This window comes from Nuphar pumila, chromosome 6 (genome assembly GCF_984573655.1).
Source record: "Nuphar pumila chromosome 6, dmNupPumi1.hap1.1, whole genome shotgun sequence".
Lineage (NCBI taxonomy): Eukaryota > Viridiplantae > Streptophyta > Magnoliopsida > Nymphaeales > Nymphaeaceae > Nuphar > Nuphar pumila.
The window spans coordinates 37,381,524-37,408,099 of NC_143254.1; the positions used below are offsets into that span (position 1 = coordinate 37,381,524).

The 26,576-nt window shown below is 40.2% G+C and overlaps 1 protein-coding gene across 1 annotated transcript in view; it reads right to left on the reverse strand.

The window, feature by feature from the left end:
- The window catches only part of LOC149834657 (B3 domain-containing protein Os07g0563300-like), an 87,325-nt gene that overhangs the window by 39,521 nt on the left and 21,228 nt on the right, over nucleotides 1–26,576 (reverse strand). Inside the window, exons 7-10 of the mRNA XM_090009424.1 lie at nucleotides 12,600–12,737; nucleotides 4,711–4,779; nucleotides 4,120–4,515; nucleotides 2,653–2,702 (exon numbers count right to left, since the gene is read on the reverse strand). Of these exons, the coding sequence (XP_089865550.1) occupies nucleotides 2,653–2,702; nucleotides 4,120–4,515; nucleotides 4,711–4,779; nucleotides 12,600–12,737 (653 nt within the window). The remainder of the gene's footprint in view (nucleotides 1–2,652; nucleotides 2,703–4,119; nucleotides 4,516–4,710; nucleotides 4,780–12,599; nucleotides 12,738–26,576) is intronic.

Sequence of the window (26,576 nt, forward strand, 5' to 3'; positions counted from 1 at the left end):
TCTACTCTATTTTCTTGGTATATAAGTTGATAATCAGGCTCATGGCTTGACACTCACTCAGCACAAGTACACCATAGATGTTCTCCGCAAGGCAGGCATGAAAGACTGCAAACCTCTGGGAACTCCGAGTGTGCTTCATCAAAAACTTAGCGTTCATAATGGAGATCTGTGTGATGACCCCACCAGGTATCGAAGCATAATAGGAATGTTACAATACCTCACATTCACTAGACCTGATATTGTTTATTCAGTCAATCAAGTGTCTCAATTTATGCATGCGCCACGTACTGGACATATGGAAGTTGTCAAGAGGATCCTTAGATATCTAAAAGGGACTATTGGGATGGATTGACATACTCACCACAGTCATATGGCAAAGATGAGCATAGACTCACTGTATATTGTGATGCAGACTGGGCAGGAGATCCTGATGAACGAAGATCTACATCAGGATATTGTGTCTTCATTGAAAGAAATTTAGTCTCTTGGAGCAGTAGAAAACAAAAGGTTATCGCTAGATCAAGTACTGAGGCTGAGTATAGATCTATGGTTGCTGCTACTGCCGAAGTCACATGGATCAGACATCTACTGACTGAAGTAGGAGAAAAGATCTCCCACACTATCTTGCTATGTGACAACCAAAGTGCTATAAACATGTCATTCAATCCAGTACATCATAGTCGTGCTAAGCACATTGAGATTGACCAACACTTTGTGAGACAAAAAGTTGAAGAAAAAGAGATTGAGCCTGAGTTCGTCAATACTGAAAGACAAGTTGCGGACCTATTTACGAAAGGGTTAACAAAGGATCTTTGGACGCTTAAAGGCAAGTTGTGCATGATCCATAACCATGATCAACTTGAGGGGGGTGAAAAAGGTGAATAGTGTTTCGAGTCTGGATCCTGTACCAGACCCGAATTCACTCATGCATTAGCCCAGACCCGAGTTCATTCCTGTATAAGTGTATAAGCCTGCTTTTTTTTTGTATCCGGGTTCGGATATTACACCAGACCCGACCCGACCCACTGTGTACACTTAAGTGTATTAATACAGGCATTAGGTCACGATTTCTGGAATGAAGAAATCGTGACAGCCGCAGTCGACCTTTGGATTCTTCTTCTCGTCTCTCTCTCTCTCTCTCTCTCTCTCTCTCTCTCTCTCTCTCTCTCTCTCTCTCTCTCTCTCTTTCTCTGTTTTCTCTCTCAATGCAGGTACAGATGAAAATCTAACAAAAAAGTCAAAAAGAAAAAAGGAAAAAAAAAGAATAAAATAGTAAAAATTACATGCATATTCGTAATGTGAATATGCACAAAAATACAAGAAATACCTAAACTACCCCTATGGCTAATAATGAGGAAATACATATTTTATATATATATAAAAGATAATACATATACATATATATAATATATGTATATGTAGTATCTTTTATATGTATAAAATATGTATCGGATTACAAGATAGAGATACATATTTTAACAGGCTACACAGAAGTGAGCCCTAAGACTCATGGTAGAGAGACTGCCCATTTGATAGGGATGGCAGTGAACCAGGGAAAACGGGGCCCCGCCTCGCCCCGTTTGGACCGGGGATGGAGGAGGGGATGAAGGTTAAAATCAAAACCCATGCGGAGATGGTGGTTGGGACGGAGGTTAAGTTTTTAATATAGGTAAACTTAAAAAGTCTGGGTCTGTGCTTGAAGTTTGTTTTTTTCATAATATGAGGGTGCAACCCTTTTTAAGTCCAAGGATAGTTTTTTCAATAATGATGACTGCACATTTGTTCAACGATAACTAACTTAGTCATAATTTTCAAACTTTGCATCAAATTCCAAATTTATATTGTATGTGTTTCTAATGTGCAAAATCAACAGTGTAATTATATCAAATACTTTAAAGATGTGATTGGAGAAGTGGCATTAGTGATGCAAACCCAATCATCCCATTTTTTCCTTTTATTTTGAAGAAGGAAATCCATGGTGAGTAAATATTCTACCTTTAAGTCAAGATAGATGAAAAGCAATATCCAACTAGATGTTGCTTTCAACCGAGACAGGAAAACAGTTTGAACTCCACTTACATGTTTTTCTAAGTACAACCAAGGTTGCCAGACTGTGAAAGTGGGAAATGATACGGGAAGCGGAAGCCAGAAATGATGCATTTTAAAATGTATAGGGAGCGGGAAGCGAGTAAAAAAAAGTGGGAATCGAAATGGAACGCAAATAAAAACAAAAATAAAAGTGACTTATTAAATTTCATGATTTTTAAAGTAAAAATTAAATTTTTAACAAAATCTAAAACTGATGATTGCCAGTTTAGAGAAAGCACATGGAAGTGAGTGAAAAACGTGAGAGGAAACACATAAAAAATATGAAAAGTAAAGTGAGAAAACATATAAGAATAGATAAAGTGTGTGAAAAGCATAAGAGAAGTGTGGGAGAATCGAGATTTCCATTAAGTTTCGGAAGCAAGGAGTATCGCGCTTCCAAAGCGAGCTTCCCACTTATATAAGAAGCTTCCGGTAAATCTGAGTATGATATCATAAATGACATTTGATTGTCTAATATTCAAGCAAAGACAAGTGCAAAAATATGGCTCCAGACCTATATTTCAAATAGGATCATCTAGTAGTAACAGAAAAATAAGTGATTACCCCATCAGTTTGCCGGTAACTATAGCTCTCTTTCCAAGAATGGGAGGTTCCTGTCAAAATGTTGCCACATTAGCAGTACAAAAGAATTGTGTAGAAGAAAGAACAGCAGAAACAAAAAGTTTAAGCAATTTCCCAAACAAATTAGAGAACAGATAATATAGATCCACACAAAAACATTTCTCCCCTAATACACACTAGTTGAAGGGCAAACACATATGTCCAAGGACAAATAATACATATCACACACAAACAGAAATTAGAGAGAGGTGGAGAATTATCTATAGCATAACCTCAACAAAATAATTCTAAGGACAATAATGTTCTAGATTCGGGCTCTACAGTTCCTTAATAATGTTTATGTGCATTTGTTTATTAATAAATTAATTATTTTAAATGTTATGTGCTCTCTCTCTTTGGCCCTTAGTAGCTCTTGTTCTTGTGCCCATTTGTGGCTTGTGTTTGTGCCTCTTGAGAGGTGTGTTGGTTTATCCTACTTCATTACATCTCTCTCTCTCTCTCTCTCTCTCTCTCTCTCTCTCTCTCTCTCAGGGGGTTAGGGTTTGACCCCAGGTCAAATGACAAAAAAATTGTCTCTGGGTTGTGTTGGGTACCCGACCCAACATGTACCTGTGAGTGTCCTACCCATACCCGTGTCAACACGGGTACGGCTACTGGTTTTCCGTGTCTATGTAACATAGAGTAGTAATAGTAGCGATAGTAATGGTTATAATAACAACAATCACAACTAAGGGAAACTTACATGGATGTGCACTTTTAGTGGGTGCAAGAAAACATTTTTTGCAAAACAATAGCAGACGTAGATAAATGTTAAAATTCCTTGAGTATCACAGTCAGTGTTGTAAGTATCATAGTGTATCTTATGATACACTATGATAAGTATCATATATTTTAGGTTATCGAATATGATACACACTTGTATCTTAATTCGTGTATGTATCGCATCGATACGGAGTGTATCTTGTGATACACCCCCATATCTTATGATACGCCCCGATGCAGGGTGTATCTTACGATACAAATCAGTGCAATGTAAGTTGCACTGATTTCAGCATTTTTATTTCGAAAAACATATAAGGCCCCATAGGGCCAATTCATACTCATTGTTAAAGAGATTGAGAGCGATTTGTGGATGAATTCTGGCAAGAAAAATATCAAGATGATGATCATGATCATGATTGACATTATCCAGTTCGTTTTTGTTTGAATTTTATAAAAACATGGTTATGTAAAATTTTTAAGTATTGAAGAAAAATTTGTGATTTCATTTTTGTTTATGTAAACAGACATTACTATGAATCTTATGATTTGTTAGCTTTGTTTAGTTGTTTAATATGCATATCATTTAATAGTTTACATTTTTCTTCTGAGATATGCATGTTGGATGAATCATTTACAAAAATTGTGAAGTTGAACCCTGAAGCAGTTAAAAAAATCCATATTACAAACCTCATACTCCTCAAATTCATGGCCTTCAATAACTATGATAGTGGGAGCCTGGTTAGAAGGTGGTTGCAGCAATTTGTGTGCTTCCTCCCATCTCAGTTTCATCTTTGCAGACTCCTTGTTGTCAACACAAACCTTCTTGTTTTTCGAACCAGAAGTTCTGTTTTTCCTTTTATCAAGCAAGAAAGTCGTCGGACCACAAGAATCTTTGGGTTTGCTTGTTTTATCCACAGACATGGAATAAACAAGACCAACTGAGTCAATCTGGTCACCTGATGAATCAAGGATTGAGTCAACGGCCCCCTTTGAGGAATAAGCAGGGAGAGCAGTTACAACTTCGTTGCATCCTCTAGTCCTGTTTGGAACTTCATCATTCTGGTTCACGAGTGACTGACCATCCTGTGAAGGATAAATATTATTCAACCACTTTTTTTCTTTTGTCATTAAAAAACTATAGGGAAAAATTGTTCAGAACAATCATAAGATAAGCATACCAAGCATCTTGCAGAAAACACAAAAGCAGAATAAAAAACACAAACCGTAGGAATTAAAAAACTAAATAATAACAGCAAGAATAACCCGGCTCCTGCACACCTGGATGACTGATGCAGAGTCTTTATCATGTTCACATACATCAAACATCGGGGAGAAGAAGTGTTGATGCTAAAACATACAAACTTAACTCAGAGAAAAAGAATGCTTTCTGTCCAAAACTAACATACTGTCACATTCATCATAGGTGATTCAGTACTTTAGGTTAACTTCACATAGTATTGGATATTCAATATTGTTAAAATATGTGTAGGTATATATGCATATATTCATATACTTATTTTTCAGTATTGTAATAGTTAAATGCCCTATAGGGGTATTTCTGTCTTTTCACATGTAACAAATACTGTTTATTAAAAACAATATTTTTTCCTTTTTTATTATTTTCCTTTTTTATTTTTCTAAATGTAATAAGGGAGACCATTGGGGGATCTATGGTCATTTAAGACCATAGAGTCATCAGTGTTAAGATTAGCCCTCTAATATATATATATATATATATATATATATATATATATATATATATATATATATATATATATATATAAACCGGAATACCCATCAAGGGCATTCCGATCATTTTACATTGTAATAGTGTCAGCACATTAGGGGCTGACTGTGTATTTTTATTTCTTTTTATTTTTGTTTTATGTAAATGATGTGATGTGATTGGGCAGCTCCAACTAGCTGTTGGAGCTGCTCCCAACGGTCACAAATGCGACCGTTGTGAGCAGCCCAAGAGCTAGTTGGGATGCTCCCTTTGTCTCTTATGTATTATAAATAGGGCTTCAAGCCCATGTATATTTCAATGCCTTCAGAGCATTTCATTCAATACAAGAACATTTGTTTTGACCCTTGTGTGGGTAGTGTGGCTTGATCAAGTGTTCTTCTTGGTTGTTTGCGTTTTTGTAAGTCCATAAGTAACATTTATTTACTTTTGTGTTATTTCATTACATGGTATCAGAGTTTTGGTGCTCTAGAGTTATTATTAATTCGGAAAAGCCAAGAGGAAGACTGTGAAATCAGTGGAGCATCAGTTCGTGGGATTGTTGCAAAATGAAGCGCACTATCAATGTAATATCATGCATTTCCACACTTAATCATTTTTATATTTTGTCAAAAATTTGGCTAAGTCTGAGAGAAAATTTGTTTGAGCCTCGATTTTAGACCGATATTTTCTTAGTCTGGGCTTGGCCCAAGTCTTATCGACAAGGTCGTGACGAGCCAACCGAAGCGAGATAAAAAGTTTTACTTTCGACTTTGAAATTCAAGCAAAATTTGGGTTATTTTCAGGCGAAATTTGGAATTTGATATTCCTGTAATGTGTCGTTGGATGCGTCTCAAAATTCTGAGCGCAACGATATTTTACTTTCCTGAATTCGAGTTCTAGTTGGCCCGAAAATCACAGTTTTTGAAAATTTGAGCAGTTTGTTGAAATGGATCTGAAGTTGGATCGGGTTGGATCCAATGCATATGATCCAAATTAATATGGGTTTGGATCTGATTCAAGACCCACTTTAATCTAGGCCTAATCCAGATTTCGATCCAATTTCGTTTTGGATATGAATTTGGATTTTTGGATTCGGATCCAAATCCATGTCCAAAAACATCTTAGCTCTAAATTCAGTTTAAAGCTTTAAAATAAAGTTAGTTTGGGTTAAAAAGACTTCGAGAGTAATTAAACTAACTTTGGAAATTTGAATTCTATTTAATTAATTATTAATTAATTAATTATTAAGTTAAATTTTATTAATTCTGAAAATTTAGTTTAGAACTGAGTAGGACTTCTTAAAAGAGTCCTCGTACTTACCTAAGAAGGCTTAAGAAGTATTAAGAGAGACTTTTAAAAAAATTGAAAAATTTTAGAAAAGTCAACATGGAGGAGTTGGATAATTTTTGGAAACAAGAGAAGGGAGTTTCAAAAATTTGGAAACCCTCCTTCTAAATGGGCTGGAGAAGGGGGAAGGCATCACCCCCTCTTGGCCTATTTAAACATCAAAAAAAAAAAAAGGAAAGAAAAAGAGAAAGGGGAAAGAGGAGAAAGAGAGAAAGGAGAGGAAAAAGGAGGAAGAAGAAGAGGGAGGACCTTCTTCTCCAGCCTATCCGGTCTTCTCCCACCATTATTCTCCATTATTTTTCAATCTTTGAAAAGGTACAGGTCTCCTCTTTTGAAACAAGTGAGAAAATGAATACCGATTGGATTTCCAAGCAATATGTTGGTAGAAATCCATGGGAAAAGAGTGAATCTGGGTATTCACTCTAAAATACATGGAAGAGGATGTATGAATCCTCTTTCACGGATGTATTTTTTATTTTATATATCTAGCTAAAGAAATTTATGTACTGGTTTACATTTATACCAAAACAGAATTTTATTTCGTGGCAAATATAGCTTAGCATGAGCTTGTTCATGATAAATTTCGTGTTTTTTTTCATGAATACCCTAATGAAGGAGCCATCGGATGTTTTACTGTTTGATTATGCATGCATGTCATATTGAGAAATTCTGATTATGCATGTGTTCTGGATTTGAGTATAAGAGTATGCATGCATGTAGTCTTGAAGTATGTGTTGATCCATGCATGTACAACTAGTAGAATCATGTTTATTTAATAAATGAAAGTTGTAGATTCATGCACGTGAGCTTGTTGTTAAATTATGTAATCAATCATGTAATGCTATATATATTTTATATATATAAGGTAATACATATACATATATTAATATATATGTATATGTATCTACTTATTATATATATAAAATATATAGTTCTAATTGTTTAGCCATAGGAGTAGTTTTGTCTTTTTACACATTCTTTTCGGAATATGTTTTGTAATTCTTTTTCCTTTTATTTTTATTATTTATTTTTTGTTCTTTTTGTAAAAGGTGAAAAGTACCATGGAGGGGCCCACCATCTAGTCGTTGGGCCCCTTCCAACGGTGACCGTTGGAGGGGCTCCAACGGCTAGAGGTGGAGCCTCCCCAAGGACTCCACCTCCTCTATTTAAAGGGGCTCTCCCCTTGTGTATTCTTTTGCTTTTGGGATTATAGCCCAAGCACTTTTCAATCTTATGACTCTTGGGTATGCTTTTGCGCATTTATGAGTTTGTGTTGTGCTTTTTGTGCACAAGTGGTTCAAGTGTTCTTGTTGTGCGTATGGGTAAGCATTTATTTCCAAGAATATTGTAATATTGTTATTAGTATCTTGTTGAAGATACTTTTACACTTACCACATGGGATACCACCTCGGTACTGAGATTTTTATCATCAGAGGAACAGGAAAAGCAAGATTGCATGACATTGCTTTGAAGTTAGTCATTTGCACCAATTTGCAGGAGAAATATTGCCCAACAAATTGGATACTACACCAACTTATGGTGATCATGACTAACAAAACTATTTCTTTTTCTCTGTTAAACCTGCATATAAGATTTACAACTACTGATAACGAGCAAGCACTTGAGAGAATTAAAGTTTTCATTTCTTCTATTTTCTACAAACCTTCATGAGATCCATAACATTTCATACCAATCAAGTAATTAGAAAGGCCAAATTTTCTTCTCAAAGTGATGAATGACTTCGCTACTTTTACATTGCAAAGTCAGGATCACTTGTTATTCTATTGTTTAACCTACCCTTTGAAGAAGAATGAAAAATAGTGGGTACAATATATCTATTAAAAACAAATTGCAGCAGATTATTAGGTAAGAAGAGCAAATGAAGAGAGAAGAATGTTGTGATAACAGTTAACAATGTCCTTTTTTGTAGTTGGCCATAAGTTCATAACAGCTAGATGCTATGTCACATGGGTGCGGGTGCGGGTGCGGGTGCGAGGATGCGGCACTTCCAAAAAACCCGGGTGCGACAGTGCGGCAGGGGCAAAAATGTAAAAAAAATTATATATATAATTTTGAAGTTTTAACAGTTTAACATTTAACAGTAAACAATGTCATAAACTCATAATATGATTCATCATGCATGCAGTATATCAACCTAAATATCAAATTATCAATCAAATAAGTAAAGCAATTACATAAATCGACCTAAATATCAATCAAATAAGTATTGTATAAAAGAACTAAATTACATACCAAAGTATATCCTGATGAAGTAACGGATGTAAATAATTTTCTTCTTCATCATCAAATGCATCATTAGAAGGAATATTGGGCTCAGCTAAATCCATGTATGTTACGTTGAATTCATGTTCTCCCTCGAAGTCACACTCTTCTGGGTTTACATCCCAAAATTTGAATGTTCTTTGTTTGCATTATAAACCCAATTTGAAAATGATAAATACAATACAAGTATATTTAAATGAAAACTAAGAAATAATCAAATAACTAAAAAAGCAAATTAGTACATGTATTCATCATTGCTTCACAAAAGTAATTGAAGATTTGAATGAACATATACTAAATCCTCTGCACGCTTGCTGGTGAGTTTGTTTCTCTTCATGTTGTGGATTTGAGAATATGTGCTCCAATTTCTTTCACAACAAGATGAACTAGCAGGCTGTGATAGCAATCTTAATGCAAGACGTTGCAGAAGAGGTGTTTCTGATCCAAATGTTGACCACCATGTGATAGGATCTATATTATCTTCTTCTCTCGCGAATAATGTTGGTCCATATAATCTCGAAGATGAAAATTTTCCAAACTCTTGTGTAACATGATGTAGAATATGTGCTTCTGGAAAAAGTCTTGTCATACACATATTTCTATGTCTTGATAGCTCTGGGTCTAAATTTGGAGGGACACGACCAATACCACCAACCCGCCACTTATTTGCATAATATTTTGGATTAAGAGAATGTGTCATGCAATGCAAAGGAGTGTTGCTCTTATCTCATCTTCTGACTAAAATTGAATGAATATGATTAAAAAAATCTGAATCATCCAATGCAGGATGTTTTTCTTCATGCATGAAAACTATAACTTGTATTTTTCAATCATATTATCCCATATTTCATAAACTCTGTGAAGCATGGGCTCATCCTTATCAACTTCTCTTAACATTTCCCAAATAGGTTGCGTAAATTGAAGGAAGTATACCACTCTGTCCCAAAACTCATCATCAACAATGAATTTCTTAATTTTTTGAGCCTTCATATCATCATCAGCACGATAGAATGTCCAATTTTCATGAGTCACTATGTTAATCAAAGCATTCTTCACTCTTTTAATCATCTTCATCATCACAATGATGGACGCAAAACGTGTTTCAGCGACCTTCAACAATTTCAAATCAGAATGCCTATTAAATATAGCATTAGCACGATGGTGGTTAACAACAAAATTTCTAATGCTTTTGACATTTCTTTCTAAATCTTCAATCCATGAATATAAAGCATATGCTTGTAAATTTTCTTCTTCTTTGGGGTTATACATGCTCTTTAGGGCTAGATTTAAGTCGTGTGCTATACAGGGAGTCCAAAAAATATGAGGGTACTCACTCTCCAAACTCAACGTTGCACTTTTACAAACTGGAGCGTTGTCTGTAACGATTTGTACCACTTTCTGATCACCCACTTCTTTTATCACTTCTATAAACAATTCATTCAAATACTCTGCATTTTTATATTCCCCAGATGCATCAACTGCTTTCAAGAATATTGGGTCACTAAGCGAACAAGCAATAAAATTGATTAATGGACGCCTTTGAATATCTGTCCATCCATCATACACAATAGAAACTCCATTTTGCTCCCATGAATATTTTTTAATCTCTAGCAACCTCTCCACATTTGCCCTCTCTTCTGCAAGAAGTGTGATTCGTATTTTTTCTGAACTTGGAGGCACATAACCACTTAAATTACAATTTGCTAAGGATGTTACTAAATCCTTCGAATAAGGATTTCTAGCCGCATTAAATAGGAGTGAACCAGAATAAAAATACCTCCCAACTTTTCTATCCAATTCTTCTCTTTCATATGTATTGAATGTTGTTTGTATCCTTCCTCTACCTCCTACATTGACTTTTCTTTTTTTTCAGCATCTTCTTGGTGGCTTGCAAATGTGATGCAGGGCAGGACCCGATTGGGTCCATCGTGCCACCCGATCCGCCACAAAGGGCAGATGAAGGACTCCGCGCATATGACTCACTTGCAGGGACGGAGCCACGACGCAGGGAGGTACCCCTACGCACCTACGTCAGGCGTGGTGGAGCTCGCACGCCCCAGAACCAGCTGCAAAGAGAGACTGACCCGAATCGTGGGTTGGATCCAGATCTGGACCCACGACCCGGTCCAGTAAACAGCCTTTAAAAGGCCCTGCCTAGGGTTGCGTGAAGGCAGAGATAATTGAAAAGCTCCAGTCGCCTTCTTTCCTGCAGTTTCCCTATTCTTTACTTGCTTGCTGTTTCCTTTCATTTTTTTTCACTGTTTATTGCATTTTCCCATTGCTTATTGAACATTTCTGAGTTTAATAAAGAAGTTCAGCCACACCGATTCACGGTGGGCCATTATTTTCTCTCCTCCTCCAACGTGGACTGCATCAAAGTGGTATCAGAGCCGACTCCTTTCTTCACCAGCGGGATGGCTCTTGAAGCAGGGACCGATCCGGTACGCGGCGAGGAACGTGAGGAGGCTCGCAGTGAAGATCCGATGCTGCGTGTGATGGATGTACTTACAAAAATTCAAGAAAATATGCTGCGGATGAGCAGGGATATGGCCGGTCTATCAAAGAGAATGGATGGTTTCGATGAACAACTGGTGACCCTTGAAACATCCGGGCCACAACCCCAAGTCACAGGCGCAGATCTGGTGGATGGCGCGGCGACAGGCGTGAACCCTATTCTTTCCTCAATCTGTCCGTCGAACCAACTTCAGCACACTAATGTTCCTTCGCTCCCAACGGCACTGATGCAGCCCCCCAATCCGGGTACTTCCCAGCAACTTCGGGGTGTTTCAAGGGGCAACGGTCCCTCTGTGGGTGTGCCGAACTCTAGGCAGTTAGCCACTATGGCTGCCTCGCAAATAAATTCGACCCTGCAGGGAATCGGCGTCCCACTGGGTCCTTTTTCGGGCTCAGTTCTGGGGTGCCAGCACCCTACGACCACAACGCAGGCCAGCCTGAACCATCGGGACCCCAGCATTACGCTGGGCTCAGCAGTAGGCCCCAGCTCGTGGCAACGGGGGGCACTACAGGCTGGGACGGGACGACAGGGCCCCAGCGTTTCTTTGGGTATTTCATCGGGCCCTGTTCTGTCGACCCGACCTGGTGAGACAACCGGCTACCCCCCCGACTTAGCGCACGGAAGTCTAGCGACGGCGTACCCGCGCACTGGAACAGGGGGGCCCCTGCTGATTGGATTGAACCCAGGGGGGTCCGATCCAGCCCTCATGAATACAGGGCCCGGGCCCGTGTCGCTGGGACCGTCCGTTGGGTCTCAGAGAACGGGCCTAGCGCCAGAACCCCTTCAGCCAGCTTACCCCGTTGGGTCCGGTTCGCGGGCTGTCCCGAACCAGATCCAACTCGTTGGATTTTATTCCCATGATGAACCCCCTACCGACCCAGACCCATATCGGACCCAGACGGAGCTCCAGCTTGGATTTGAGCCGGGTCAAAACCAGACTCATCATCTTATGGATCGAGGATCGAGTTCAAACCAAGCCGATTATCCCCACAACGCGAACCCCGATCCAGCCCATCCATATCTGGGTCCGACGAGTAGTGTAGGAATGGGCCCGATCCATATCCAATCGGGCGAATCAACCCATCCATATACCCACCAGACCCCATACCCATACCCATACCCAAAACCAAACCCACTTGTCTACCCAACCCTGACCCAGGACCCAACACAACATCCGATCCAACACCATAGTCCTAACTCCGAACCCACACCTATATTACACCAACTCTACCCGCCAGGAACCTGAACCTCACCCGAACCCTCAACCCCCCCTTGGACTTCCCGTCATTCCAGTACCACAATATCGGCCGCAGATAGTGCCCGTCCACGGGCAACCCAGACCGAGGCAATGTCAGCAAGAACCGGCGCGCCCTGACCGCCGGCCCCCCGTCGGGAGAGTTCGACAGCACCAGCATCCAGGCGAGCAACACCGCCCTACGGCCAATGAAGCAGCATGGGACAACGACCTTTTCTGGAACGAGCATCCTGCCGGAATGGTGGAGCCGTGACAACAGAGAGCACCAGACCACTCCTCCACTTATGGCGTGAAACTGGATCTTCCAGAGTTTGCGGGGCGATTCGACGCGGAGCAATTTTTCGACTGGTCTTATGCAGTGCAGTTCTTCTTCGATTATCACACAGTTGCTGAACATCGTCGTGTCTCGTTAGCTTCTACGCGATTGAGAGGCCTAGCACAGACATGGTGGGTGGAGCTACAACGATCAAGGGAGCGGCAGGGATTAGAGCGCGTACAGTCGTGGGAGGAAATGCAAAGACTGATGCAGTCAAAGTTCGTGCCTTCGGATCACGCCGAGCGAGCCTACAAGGAATACCTGACCCTGCGCCAAGGTTCCCAAACTGTAGCAGAGTACACCGCGGAGTTCCATCGTCTTTCCCTGCGTGTGCAGATCGAGGAAACAGCTCGTCAGCAGGTCACGAGGTACATTTCGGGTCTCCGCCCTGCTATCTCTGATGATTTTAGTTGTGTCACAGTGGAGACATTAGATCAAGCCAGCAGTTATGCCATGAACATCGAGGACAAGTTGAAGCGGAGGCAGGAATATCGGACGACCCGTAATGAGCCCACCAGCCGACCCAAGCCGAGTTTCCCAACAAGGGGTGCAAGCTTCCCTAGTGATTCAAAACCTAGAACAGACCTTAGCAAACCTGACCAGTCAGGCCCAGCTTTCCACACCCGGTCCAAAGCCAAACCTAGTGAGTCGACCCTTCGTTGTTTTAGGTGTCAAGAGTTAGGACATGTCGCGTCCAAGTGTCCGACCGTGAGCAAGAACACCCATTTGGTTGAAGGAATTGTCGAGTCCGCAAGTGAGAGTGATAGTGATGACAATTCATTAGTTGAGGTCGAGGATGAGAGGGGAGTTATAGAGTTCGACGGCAACGTCAAAAGTTTGTTGTCCATCCGTCATGTGTTGACAACACCCCGAGAATCGGCCCCATCGAAATGGCTAAGGAATAACATTTTTAGGACCCGGTGCAACTGTGAGGGGCACGCATGTGATGTCATCATTGATACCGGAGCTTGTGAGAACATGGTGTCTGAGAGTGTGGTGTCTACCTTGAAACTCAACACCGAAACGTTATCCCAACCCTATAAGATGGCCTGGTTCAAGAAAGGAAATGAGGTTCCCATCACTCAGCGATGCCTAGTCCGGTTTTCCATGGGGGAACACTACCACGATGAGGTGTGGTGTGATGTAGCCCCTATGCACGCGTGTCACATTCTCTTGGGACGTCCCTGGCAGTTCGATCGCCAGACAACTCACGATGGCCGCAAGAACACCTACTCCTTTGTCTTTAATGGCCATAGAATAGTCCTACCTATCAAAGAGACTGGTTTCCCCACTGTAGACAAACATGAGCGAGTTCCCCGAATCGCAGGACTCTCGTACCGGCTCTTCCTGGACCACTGTCAGGAAGATGGCTATTGTTATGCCCTAGTGGCAAAGCCAGTGATGAGTTCGTCCGTGTCCGTTCCCGCGGACGTTGCCCCTCTTCTAGAGGAGTTCCACGACATTATGCCGGATGAACAAACTTCCCGCATATCGCATGAACCCCACTGAGCATACTGAGTTATTAAGACAGGTTCAGCAATTGCTGCAAAAGGGTTTCATCCGCGAGAGTGTTAGTCCTTGTGCCGTTCCCGCCTTACTCCTAAGAAAGATGGGTCCATGCGCATGTGTGTCGATAGTCGTGCGATCAATCGCATCACAGTCAAATACCGTTTTCCCATTCCTCGTTTGGACGATATGTTTGATATGTTATCTGGTGCCTCCATTTTCTCTAAAATAGACCTAAAAAGCGGGTATCACCAGATTCGTATACGCGAAGGGGACGAGTGGAAAACAACATTCAAGACGCGTGATGGATTGTACGAATGGTTAGTCATGCCGTTTGGGTTATCTAATGCCCCAAGTACCTTTATGAACATGATGACCCAGGTCTTGCGTCCGTGTATTGGGAAGTTTGTTGTTGTCTACTTTGACGACATTTTGATCTATAGTTCCTCATTGTCCGAGCATTTGAGTCACGTGCGTCAAGTCTTAGATATTTTGAGAAAGGAAAAATTGTATGCCAATGCCAAGAAGTGTGAGTTTATGACGTCCAGTGTCGTGTTCTTAGGGTTTATTGTGTCATCTGATGGCGTCAAGGCCGACCCTGCAAAAGTCCGTGCGATTGTCGATTGGCCTACCCCAAAGACTATAGGAGAGATCCGTAGTTTCCACGGGTTAGCCACTTTTTACCGACGTTTCGTGAGAAATTTTAGTACCCTTATGGCCCCCATCACGGAGTGCCTAAAAGGTACTAGTTTTCATTGGACACCAGCGGCTAGCAAAGCCTTTACGATCATCAAGGACAAAATGACCAGTGCTCCTGTTTTAGCCCTCCCAGATTTTAGTGCAGTCTTTGAGGTTGAATGTGATGCCTCTAAAGTGGGGATTGGCGCCGTCTTGAGTCAGAATCGTAGGCCTGTTGCCTTCTTTAGCGAGAAGCTGACTCAGACCAGGTGCCAATACTCCACTTACGATGTTGAGTTCTATGCCGTTGTACAAGCCCTTCGTTATTGGAGACATTATCTCATTTATAAGGAATTTGTCTTGTACACGGACCATGAGGCATTGAAGTATCTGAACAGTCAGAAGAAGTTGAGTGCTCGTCATGCCAAGTGGGTCAGCTTCTTGCAAGAGTACACCTTTTCGCTTCGGCATCAATCGGGTACCCTGAACAAGGTGGCGGACGCTCTTATTAGGAAGAACAGCCTTCTGATGACTATGTCGGTGCAGGTCATTGGTTTTGAGCAATGCAAAGAGTTATACCCTACGGACCCTGATTTTCACAAAGTCTGGGAAGGGTGCACCTCTTCAGACCGCAACCTCGACCCCTGTTTTTGTATTCATAATGGTTACCTCTTCTGTGGTAACCAATTATGTGTGCCCAATTTCTCCCTTAGACTTCAGTTGATTTCTGAATTACATGAAGGCGGATTAGCAGGGCATTTCGGGCATGATAAGACGTTCGCTCTCTTAGATGAACGATACTTTTGGCCCAAAATGCACAAAGATGTTGTCAAGTTTATCCAAGGCTGTCATGTGTGTCAAGTGTCCAAGAGTCATCGTCAGAATAGTAGTCTGTACACCCCGTTACCCATTCCTGAACGGCCGTGGGAGCATGTATCCATGGATTTTATCGTGGGCCTTCCCCGCACACCACGTCGTTTTGATTCAATTTTAGTAGTTGTTGACCGGTTCTCCAAAATGGCTATCTTTGTTCCGTGCAAGCGCACCACCGATGCCTCTTTAGTCGCCTCATATTATTTCAAGGATGTTGCCCGTTTCCACGGTCTACCTCACACAATCACTTCCGATCGCGACACGCGTTTTATGAGCCACTTTTGGAAATCGTTATGGGCCCTGTTGAAAACTAAGCTTCAGTTCAGTAGTGCGTATCATCCCCAGACTGATGGCCAAACCGAAGTTCTGAACCGCACCTTAGGAAATTTGTTACGGAGACTAGTGGGCGAAAATGTCAAAACTTGGGATCTCGTATTGCCCCAAGCCGAGTTCGCCTATAACAACTCCATTAACCGTTCTACTGGTAAATCTCTGTTCCAAGTAGTGTATGGTCGGTCTCCCACCCATGTCGTTGACCTAGCCCCTGTGTCAGATCTCTCAGCTCCAGCTCCGGATGCCTTTGATGTCGTTGAGTATATGCGTGACGTTCACAGACAAGTCCGGGCCAAACTTGTTGAAAGCTATGAGACCTACAAAGCTTTCGTAGATCAGAGTCGTCGTGATGTCCATTTCGAGGTCGGTCAACTTGTCTGGGTGTATCTACATCCAGAGCGTTTTCCTGTAGGCACCTATAGCAAATTAAGTCCTAAGAAGTATGGCCCTTTTAGGATCCTTCAGCAATTGGGTTCGAATGCTTACCTCCTTAAGTTGCCCGATGATTGGCATATTTTCCCTATTTTCAACGTGGCTGATCTATATGCTTACTGTGGCAACAACAAGTCGACAGAGCCGACTTCTTCCCAACCAGGAGAGAATGATGCAGGGCAGGACCCGATTGGGTCCATCGTGCCACCCGATCTGCCACAAAGGGCAGATGAAGGACTCCGCGCATATGACTCACTTGCAGGGACGGAACCACGACGCAGGGAGGTACCCCTGCGCACCTACGTCAGGCGTGGTGGAGCTCGCACGCCCCAGAACCAGCTGCAAAGAGAGACTGACCCGAATCGTGGGTCGGATCCAGATCTGGACCCACGACCCGGTCCAGTAAACAGCCTTTAAAAGGCCCTGCCTAGGGTTGCGTGAAGGCAGAGATAATTGAAAAGCTCCAGCCGCCTTCTTTCCTGCAGTTTCCCTATTTAGACCGAGAGGGGGGGAGGGGGTGCTCGGCCCCTCCCCTGCCGACCCAAGAAGAGAGTGAGAGAGGGTACATACCTGCGAAAGGAGAGGAGGAGCCTGGGAGGCAGAGCTAGGGCGGCGATGGGAGAGAGCTCGAGCTCAGGGGGAGAGAGAGGAGAGATTAGGGCAAAAAAAAATTTTTGCCCTAATCCTCCTTTTCATCAGGGAAAAAAATTTACGCCCAAATAGTGGACAAAAATGACCCTGGGTGCGTTGACCGCACCCGCATCGCGTCGCGTCGATGCAGGTGCGGCATCTGTTTTGCCGAGTCCCTGTGACATAGGCTAGATGCATTATATTTAAAATGCCAATATTCTCAAATTACTTTGAGTGCTCTCGCGACTCTGTCCTTAGCCATATGTGAGCTATGCCCTTCCTGTTCAATACAATTTGTGTGTTAGCGAAATCCAGACTCACCAGCTGTTAAAATTGTAATCTCATAGCTAATCGCATATGTAATCTTATCTTTTTAGTTTAGTTTCATAGTTTAGGTAGGATTTGGTTGGTTAGTTTTTTTTTCATTTTTGGACATATAATAAGCTTTATGCCTTTTTTGACTAAGTCAAAAAGCATAAAGCAATCATTTTTATTTTTTTGGACATGTAAATAGACTTTATGCCTTTTGACTAAGTCAAAAAGCATAAAGCACGGTGGGGTCTCACCCCATTGTAAAGCATTCTTTTTGTGTGGGTTATATCCCACTTGAATGAAATTATATTTTCATTTTTTGATTTGCATTCTTTGGGTGGTATTTTTATGAACCTTATTGGTTCTTTTGAATGATCTTTGCTTATGAACCTTTATGGTTCTTGTGGGAGATTTTTTGTGAGAATCAATTGAGGATTCGGATTGTGGGTTGCATCTTCTTTCATGGTATCAAAGCAAGGTTGAAGTGATCAAGCTAAGTTCTTTCGGTGAATCAAGAATTCGAGATTTTGAAAGGAAGTAAAGTTCATTTGAAGTTGTGATCGTGTGAAAGTTTGAAAGCTTGGAGGAATACTTATACTCACCATTTGTGGTAGAGTATCCCCTTTTTTATCTCCTTTTTTTGCATTTGATCTTTTTCTTCTCCTTTTTATCTCTTTCTTCCCAAAAATTGTAAAATGGATGACAATGATAATGTCACCATTGAGCCCATCAAACTCAATGATTCCAACTATGTCACATGAGCTTCAATCATGAAGCATCTTATATGGGGAAAAGGATTATGAGGATTAGTACATAGGACCGATGTGAAACTTACCTTAATCGTTACAAAAGATGAAGAAGAGAAAGAAATACCCCTCACGGAGGTAGAAAGAATTAAAGTCATTTTCACTTACAAAAAAAAGTGAAAGGAATGGAGAATGGGACATGCCAAGATCATGTTTTGGCTCATAACAAGTGTTAACATAAAGAAATGTTCAAGCCTTGCAAAGTTTGGGCATGCAAATGATGCATGGAATTACCTTAAGAGAATGTATTCTCTAAAAGATATTGCGCATGTGTGCAATCTACAAATCAAAGTTAGAAATATGGTTCAAGGAGACAAGAGTATTAGAGAATACAATAATGGCTTGTCGAAATTATGGAAAGTGTTAGCCCTTCTTGAACCAAAGTAGCATTGCCCATAAGGTATAGAACTCCGCCAAAACCAAATAAATGCGAAACATTTTTTCAATTTATTAGTGGATTACGATCGGAGTTTGAATCCACCAAGTCTATTCTTCTCCACCATGGAAATGTGCCTTCAATAAAAAACACAATAGAAGAATTAAGTATGGAAGAAAATAGACTCAAAAAGTAGAATTACCAAGTGTGATGATGACTATGTTTTAGCCGTATCAAAACGAGGAAATTATGTTAGAACTTACAAACCCCCTAACTATGGAAGGAGAAATAATGAAAGACAAGGGAATGATTTTGAGAAAAGAAAAATCATTTGTTATTATTACCGAGAACCAGGACATGTAAAAACTCACTGTCAAAAATTGAAGAGACCTTATGCGAAAAAGGTTGCCTCACTCAAACCTCCACAAGAGTCAAATGAATCATCCATTGAAAGTATGTCCTTAGCATAATTGGTGGAAGCGCTTCAACCTATACTCAAGGGAGCATCTTCATCTACTGGAGCCGTAGTCTCTTCAGTTAGCACTTTCGATCCAAGTAAATCTTTATGGCTTCTTGACTCAAGTGCTCCTTTTCATATGACCCCAAATATTAATATGTTATCTGAATATCATAACTTAAAAGGGTCAAATGTTTTTACTGCTGATGGAACATCATTAGAAATCAAAGAGATACGAAATTTTGAAAATATTTCTCAAAACTCAAAAAAAAAATGTATTCCACAAATTAGGTATATTCCCAAATTAAACATCAATCTCTTGTATGTTTCTCAATTATCTTTCTTCTCCTCTCGTGGTTGTCGGGTGCAGGATCACCAGTCAGAGAAGCTGATTGGGGAAGGCTATAAAGAAGGATGCCTATAATACATGATTTTTTTTTAAATTCACAAGAATACTTTATGTTGTAATGTTCAAAAAATTGACTTGGATCTATGGCACAGAAGACTTGGCCATCCTGGCATATCCAAGATTCATTTTTTTTCAAATATGAAATTTTTTTGTAATTCTGAGACATTCGAATGTGAAAAATGTATTCTTGGAAAATGAAGAGATTACCCCTTCAAGAAAGAAATTTTGTCTTTTCTCGACCTCTTAAGCTAGTATATTTGGATGTGTGGGGTCATGCACCTGGTGAAAAGAAGTCGGCATTGTGTATATGCAGAACCCGACCCGATTTATATATTGGATCGGGTCCAGACCCAATCAATGTATAATGTAAATTAGCATGTTGTTAAGGGGTATTTTTGTACCCTAGTATTTTTTATACTCAGCATATTAATGGAATGAAGGGCGCAGCCACAGAAGTCTGACGCACTTTCTCTGGAATCTCTCTCTCTCTCTTTCTCTTTCTCTTTCTCTCTTTCACGGTGACAGGTATGCATAGAGATCAAGGACTCCCTTTTAACATGGTATCAGAGCAGCGTGACGTCTGGGAGTGAAGAGTTGCCTCGTTTTCATCCCATCAACGTGAAAGTCGACAGGCGCGTGGATCTAACCAAGTCTGGGTGTGAAAAGCTTGAACTCGTTTTCACGGTGACAGATTCTCTGCTTGAAAAGCTTGATCTCGGTTTCATGGTGACAGATTCTCTGCTGTTTCGTGGGTTCTGAAACTATTTTATGTTTCACGGTGACGGATTCTCTGTTGTTTCGCGGGTTCTGAAACTATTTTCTGCTGATTCAATACATTATTCTCTGCTGTTTCGTGGGTTCTGAAACTATTCTTTGTTGATTCAATACATTATTCTCTGCTGTTTCGTGGATTCTGAAACTATTTTCTATTGATTTAATACATTATTCTTTGTTGTTTTCTCTTTTTTTTTGCTGAGTACTATCACGTGAAATTGATCCAACACGTGAACTTGTTTTCTCTGCTTTTTTGTTAGCCGAGACTTGCTTCTACCATCTGTTAGCCGAGTGCCCTATTAGTCGAGTCCAGTCACGTGTTTTTTGACCAAACACGTGAAGCTGATTAGTCAAGCCCTTTATTTTGTCTCTCATACCTAAGTGTCAGTTCAGGTTTCTCTCAAATGGATTTTACTCATGCGCAGTCATGTCTGTCCTCAAGCTTTCTCGGTCAACTAGTCTCTGAAAAACTGAATAACTCAAATTTCTTAACCTGGAAAAGTCAGATCATCCCATTTATAAAGAGTCAGGACCTCTCTGGTCATCTGGATGGATCGGTTCCTCCGCCTCCAGAATTCATTTCGCAGGAAAAAGCAGACGATAAAGGAGAACGGTCTGTTGTTCTTCACAAGAATCCAGAATATGTTGCTTGGATGAAGAGGGATCAATCGCTAGTGGCATACATCATTTCAACTCTCTCACAGGAGGTCCTTGTTGCCCCCTGATGATTGTTCGGCCAAGGAACTGTGGGATAAGTTAGTTCAAACATATTCACAAATTTCTGAAGCAAGAATTATGTTTCTTAAGCAAGAGTTTCAAATGTTGAAGAAAGATTCCATGTCTATTATGGAATACCTGAACAAAATGAAAGGCATCGCAGACCAGTTGGCTATTGTTGGGTGTCTTGTCAGTGAAAAAGATAAGGTGCAACAAACCTTGAGCGGATTGGGGCCAGAATATCATGTTATGACGACAACCTTACTATGTTTACCAGAACTTCCAAAGTTTGAAGATCTTCGTGCGAAATTATTGCAATATGAAATGACTCTGAAAGGATCTTCTGAAGATTCTCATGGACATTCAGGAACCCAAGATGTACTAGCTACGGAAATGAGTTATGGTCGAAGACGAGGAAGTTCTTTTCGAGGAAAGGAAGGTCAAGGGAGAAATACCTATGGAGGTCGTGGTATACTTCCAACACCCAATATATAAGGACAGAGACCTATTCCCACCTGTTTTTTATGCAACAAGAAAGGGCACATTAAAGCAAATTGTTGGTTTAATCCTCAAAACAAAGGGAAAGCTCCACAAGCAGAGGCTAGGAAGGATGGAGAAGTAAAGGACTTGCTGTTAGCAGCCTTGGCAGGATTAAATATGAAGCAAAATGACAAAGGCATTTGGTATGTCGACTCCGGAGCAGCTACTCATGTCACGGGTGATGCGGGTAAACTCTTGACTCTTACCCCTTATGTTGGTAAAAATAGCATAGTCACAGGAGATGGATCTCATCACTCAATCTCACATATTGGAAATGCCATTATACCCATGTCAAAGTCCTCTCTTAAACTTCCAAGTGTCATTCATGCACCTAATATTCAAAAGAACATTGTTTTTGTCTCAAAACTCATTGATGATGCTAATGCTTCAGTTGAATTTACTCTCTCTTCTGTTTATGTCAAGGATCTCCGCACGAGGAAGACATTCGCTGAAGGAAAACAATGGGGCAACACGTACATCTTTCAAGAAGATCCTTCCTCCATTCATTCCGATTATTTATCCTTGAAGCCTCACCAACGTCAATTTTTTTATTCTGATTTTATATTTACTATTTCTGAATGTAATAAACCAAGACTTTGGCATAGTCGTCTTGGCCATTGTGGTCGCCATTTTATTGAAAAACTTGTCTTGAATAATCTCATTCCTAAGTCCAGTCTGAGTTCAGAGGTCGTTGATACAAAGTGTTCTAGTTGTCATTTATGTAAGAGTCATATTTTACCATTCGCTTCCATTAATAAAAGAGCTTCAAGGCCATTTAAGGTCATTTGTTCGGATGTCTGGGGTCCTGCCCCAATTACTTCTCTTTCTGACAGTAAATACTATCTTATTTTCATTGATAGTTACTCGCGTTATATTTGGATATTTTTTATGAAGCACAAATCAGAAGTCTTTGGATTGTTCCAGAGATTTCATTCTTTTGTGCAAAATCATTTCTCTACCAACATTCTCAATTTCTTGTGTGATGGAGGAGGTGAATTCTCCTCGAGTGACTTTGTTAGTTTCCTTCAACATAATGGGATAAAGAGAAGAGTGTCATGCGTGCATACACCTAAACAAAATGGGATTGCTGAGAGGAAGCATCGACATATTGTTGAGACTGCAATGAGCATGATGCATGGAAGCAATCTCCCTGTATCATTATGGACTGAGGCTTTTCACTCCACAGTTCATGTGATAAATCGACTGCCCATGAGTATCTTAGAGAATAAGTCACCATATTTTTCTCTATTCGGCACACAACCTGATTATCATGAATTACGTGTGTTTGGGTTTGTTTGCTATGTTCACATTGACAGCTCACTAAGGCACAAGTTCCAAGATAAAGCCTTAAAATACAGGTTTATAGGATATGTAGAAGACTACAAAGGGTACAGGTGCTATGATCCGCTGAGTAAGCGTGTCAAAATATCAAGGAATGTAGTTTTCGATGAAATGAATTTTGATGATCAGACTGCTAATTCAACCCTTCATGCTAATAACTCAAGCCCCAGCGTTGAGGTATATTACCCATGGTTAAATTCAGAACTCTTTTCCAATGGTAAAGTAGACTGTCCACCAAATTGCAGTCAGAAGGAGACACATGAGGAATCAACCAATGAAACTCAAACGGAAGAGACTCTTACACATGACTTGGAGCCAACAAGGTATAAGGGTGTTGTGTACACCCGGCGAGAGAAAGAGCCCTCATTCATTTCTTATACAAGTACGGACCCATCTGATCCCGCTTCAGAGATGATGGATATCAGAAGATCCTCACGGATTCGACATCCGCTTGACAGGTGGGTAAGTCATAAAAAAATTTCATTGAATTTTCAGTTGTTCTTGACATCCATAAGTAAAGAGGATGAGTCCCTCATGTTCTATCAAGTTGCGAGCTCTAGAAGATGGGTAGAAGCAATGAATGAAGAAATGGAGGCCTTACATGAATGTGGGACATGAAAGATTGTACCTAGACCACTAAACAGAAATGTTGTTGGGTCAAAATGGGTGTACAAGATAAAGTATAAGCCAGATGAGAGCATCGAAAGGTACAAGGCTAGACTTGTAGCCAAGGGATTCACACAAGAGGAAGGACAAGACTTCGATGAAACTTTTAGTCCTGTAGTTAAAATGGGGACCATTCGCATTGTGTTGAGTCTAGCCATTAAACATGGATGGACATTGAGCCAGCTGGAGGTAAAAAATGCATTTCTGCACGGGGATTTAAAAGAGGAGGTCTACATGGAACAACCCACTGGATATGCAGAACGAGACGCCAAAAAATAGGTATGCAAGTTAAAGAGAGCACTCTATGGTTTGAAACAAGCTTCTCGTTCTTGGTTCGACAGCTTTTCTCTAGAGATACAAAGGCATGGCTTCTCTCGGTCCCTTCTAGATCACTCATTATTTATTCACAATGAACAAGGTGTCACTACTCTTCTATTGATATATGTAGATGACATCATCATCACAGGGAACTGTAAAAGTCACATTGAGTGGGTGAAGAAGTTATTAAATCAGAGATTTAAGATGAAAGATTTGGGAGAGTTGCGATATTTTTTTGGGGTAGAAGTTGATAAAAGAAATGATACACTCACCCTTACTCAACACAAATACACGTTGGACATTCTCAGCAGAGCGGGCATGACAGATTGTAAGTCGTTAACAACTCCAAGTGTCATCCATCAGAAACTGAGTTCAAAGGAAGGGGATATATATGGAGATCCCACTAAATATCGCAACTTAGTTGGCATGTTGCAATACCTGACTTTTACTAGACCTGATATAGTATACTCGGTTAATCAGGTATCCCAGTTTATGCATGAACCACGTATGTCACATATGGAAGCAGTCAAACGTATACTTCGTTACCTGAAGGGTACAGTTGGTGATGGGTTGGTATACAAGAAAATAGAATTAGATCCAGGTGGGGGCCATGAGATCGTCATTTATGCTGATGCTGATTGGGCGGGTGATCCAGATGAACGGCCATCAGTATCCGGTTATTGCAGCTTTATTGGACCAAACTTGGTATCCTGGAGCAGTAAAAAACAAAAGGCGGTTGCTAGGTCAAGCACTGAGGCTGAATACAGATCGATGGCTGCTACTACGGCTGAGGCTACATGGATAAGACATCTCCTGACAGAAATGGGAGAACTGATTGCTCGGTCACTGCTACTGTGTGACAATCAAAGTGCCATCAACATGTCCTTCAATCCCATCCACCATAGTCGAGCAAAGCATATTGAAATAGATCAACATTTTATTAGGAAAATGGTTAAAGATAAAGAGATTCAGCCCATGTATGTGTCGACTGAAGAACAAGTTGCTGACATTCTTACTAAAGGGTTGACAAAGGACAGATTTTGGTTTCTGACCATGCACAACTTGAGGGAGGCTGAAAAGAAGTCATCATTGTGTATATGCAGGACCCGACCCGATTTATATATTGGATCGGGTCAAGACCCAATCAATGTATAATGTAAATTAGCATGTTGTTAAAGGGTATTTCTGTACCCTAGTATTTTTTATACTCAGCATATTAATGGAATGAAGGGCGCAGCCACAGAAGTCTGACGCACTTTCTCTGGAATCTCTCTCTTTCTCTTTCTCTCTTTCACGGTGACAGGTATGCGTAGAGATCAAGGACTCCCTTTTAACACCTGGCATATCAAAAGGAGGTTTTTCGTATTATGTCATTTTCGTAGATGAATTTACAAGATATACTTGGATTTATTTTCTCAAACATAAATCCAAAGTATTTTTTCATTTCCAAATATTTCATAATCTGGTCAACAACCAATTTAAAAATGATATTTCAATTTTTTTCACTGATTCAGGGGGAGAGTATATATCAAAATAATTTAACAATTATTTAAATTTACATGGCATTACACATCAAAGATCATGCCCATATACTCTAGAGCAAAATGGTTTAGCATAAAGAAAATATAGGCATATTATAGAAACAACAAGAACTCTACTCATTACTCATCAAGTACCAAAAAACTTTTGGGTTGAAGCTACTCTAACTGCAATATATCTCATTAATGGAATGCCATCATCTTTGTTAAACAATATATCACCTGTGAAAAAACTTTTCAAACAAATTTCAGATTATCCAAGATTAAGGGTATTTGGTTGCAAATGTTTTATTTTTTCTAACAAAAATGACAAACTTTCCCCTCGTGGTATTACATGTGTGCTTTTTTATTATGCAAACCATCAAAAAGGTTATAGATGCATTGATCTCAAAACTAGAAAGTTATATGTATCACGAAATGTATCATTCTTAGAAAATGAGAGTTCTTTTGAAATTAAGAATTCTAGAGAAGTAGTTGAATATTCTTTCTTATTGAACTTAGTTCCAAAGATTAATGAAGGTGAAATTGATAAAGAAGATCAAAATGATATTGTAAGCACCAAACCATCTCATAATAACCCAAACTCTATTCAATATTTCAGACGAGGTAATCTAGAGCAACCTTGTGCTCTAGAAAAATATTTTAAAGCACAGGATCAAATAGAAACAAGAAAATCTTCTAGGATGTCAAAAGTGCCCGTAAAATTTATATCCTACGAGTCTTTTTCACCAAAACATCAAGCATATATTGCTTTATTACATTCCTACATAGAACCTTCTAATTATGATATAGCAAAAAAATAATCAGAATGGGTCGAAGTCATAGCAATAGAGTTAAATGACTTAGAAAAGGCAAATACCTGGACTATTCAAGATATTCCAATAAGAAAAAAGCCCATAGGATGTCGATAGGTATACAAAGTTAAAACCAAGAGTGATGGCACTCTTGAAAAGTTTAAAGCTCTGACTAGTTGCCAAAAGTTATTCCCAAGAGTAT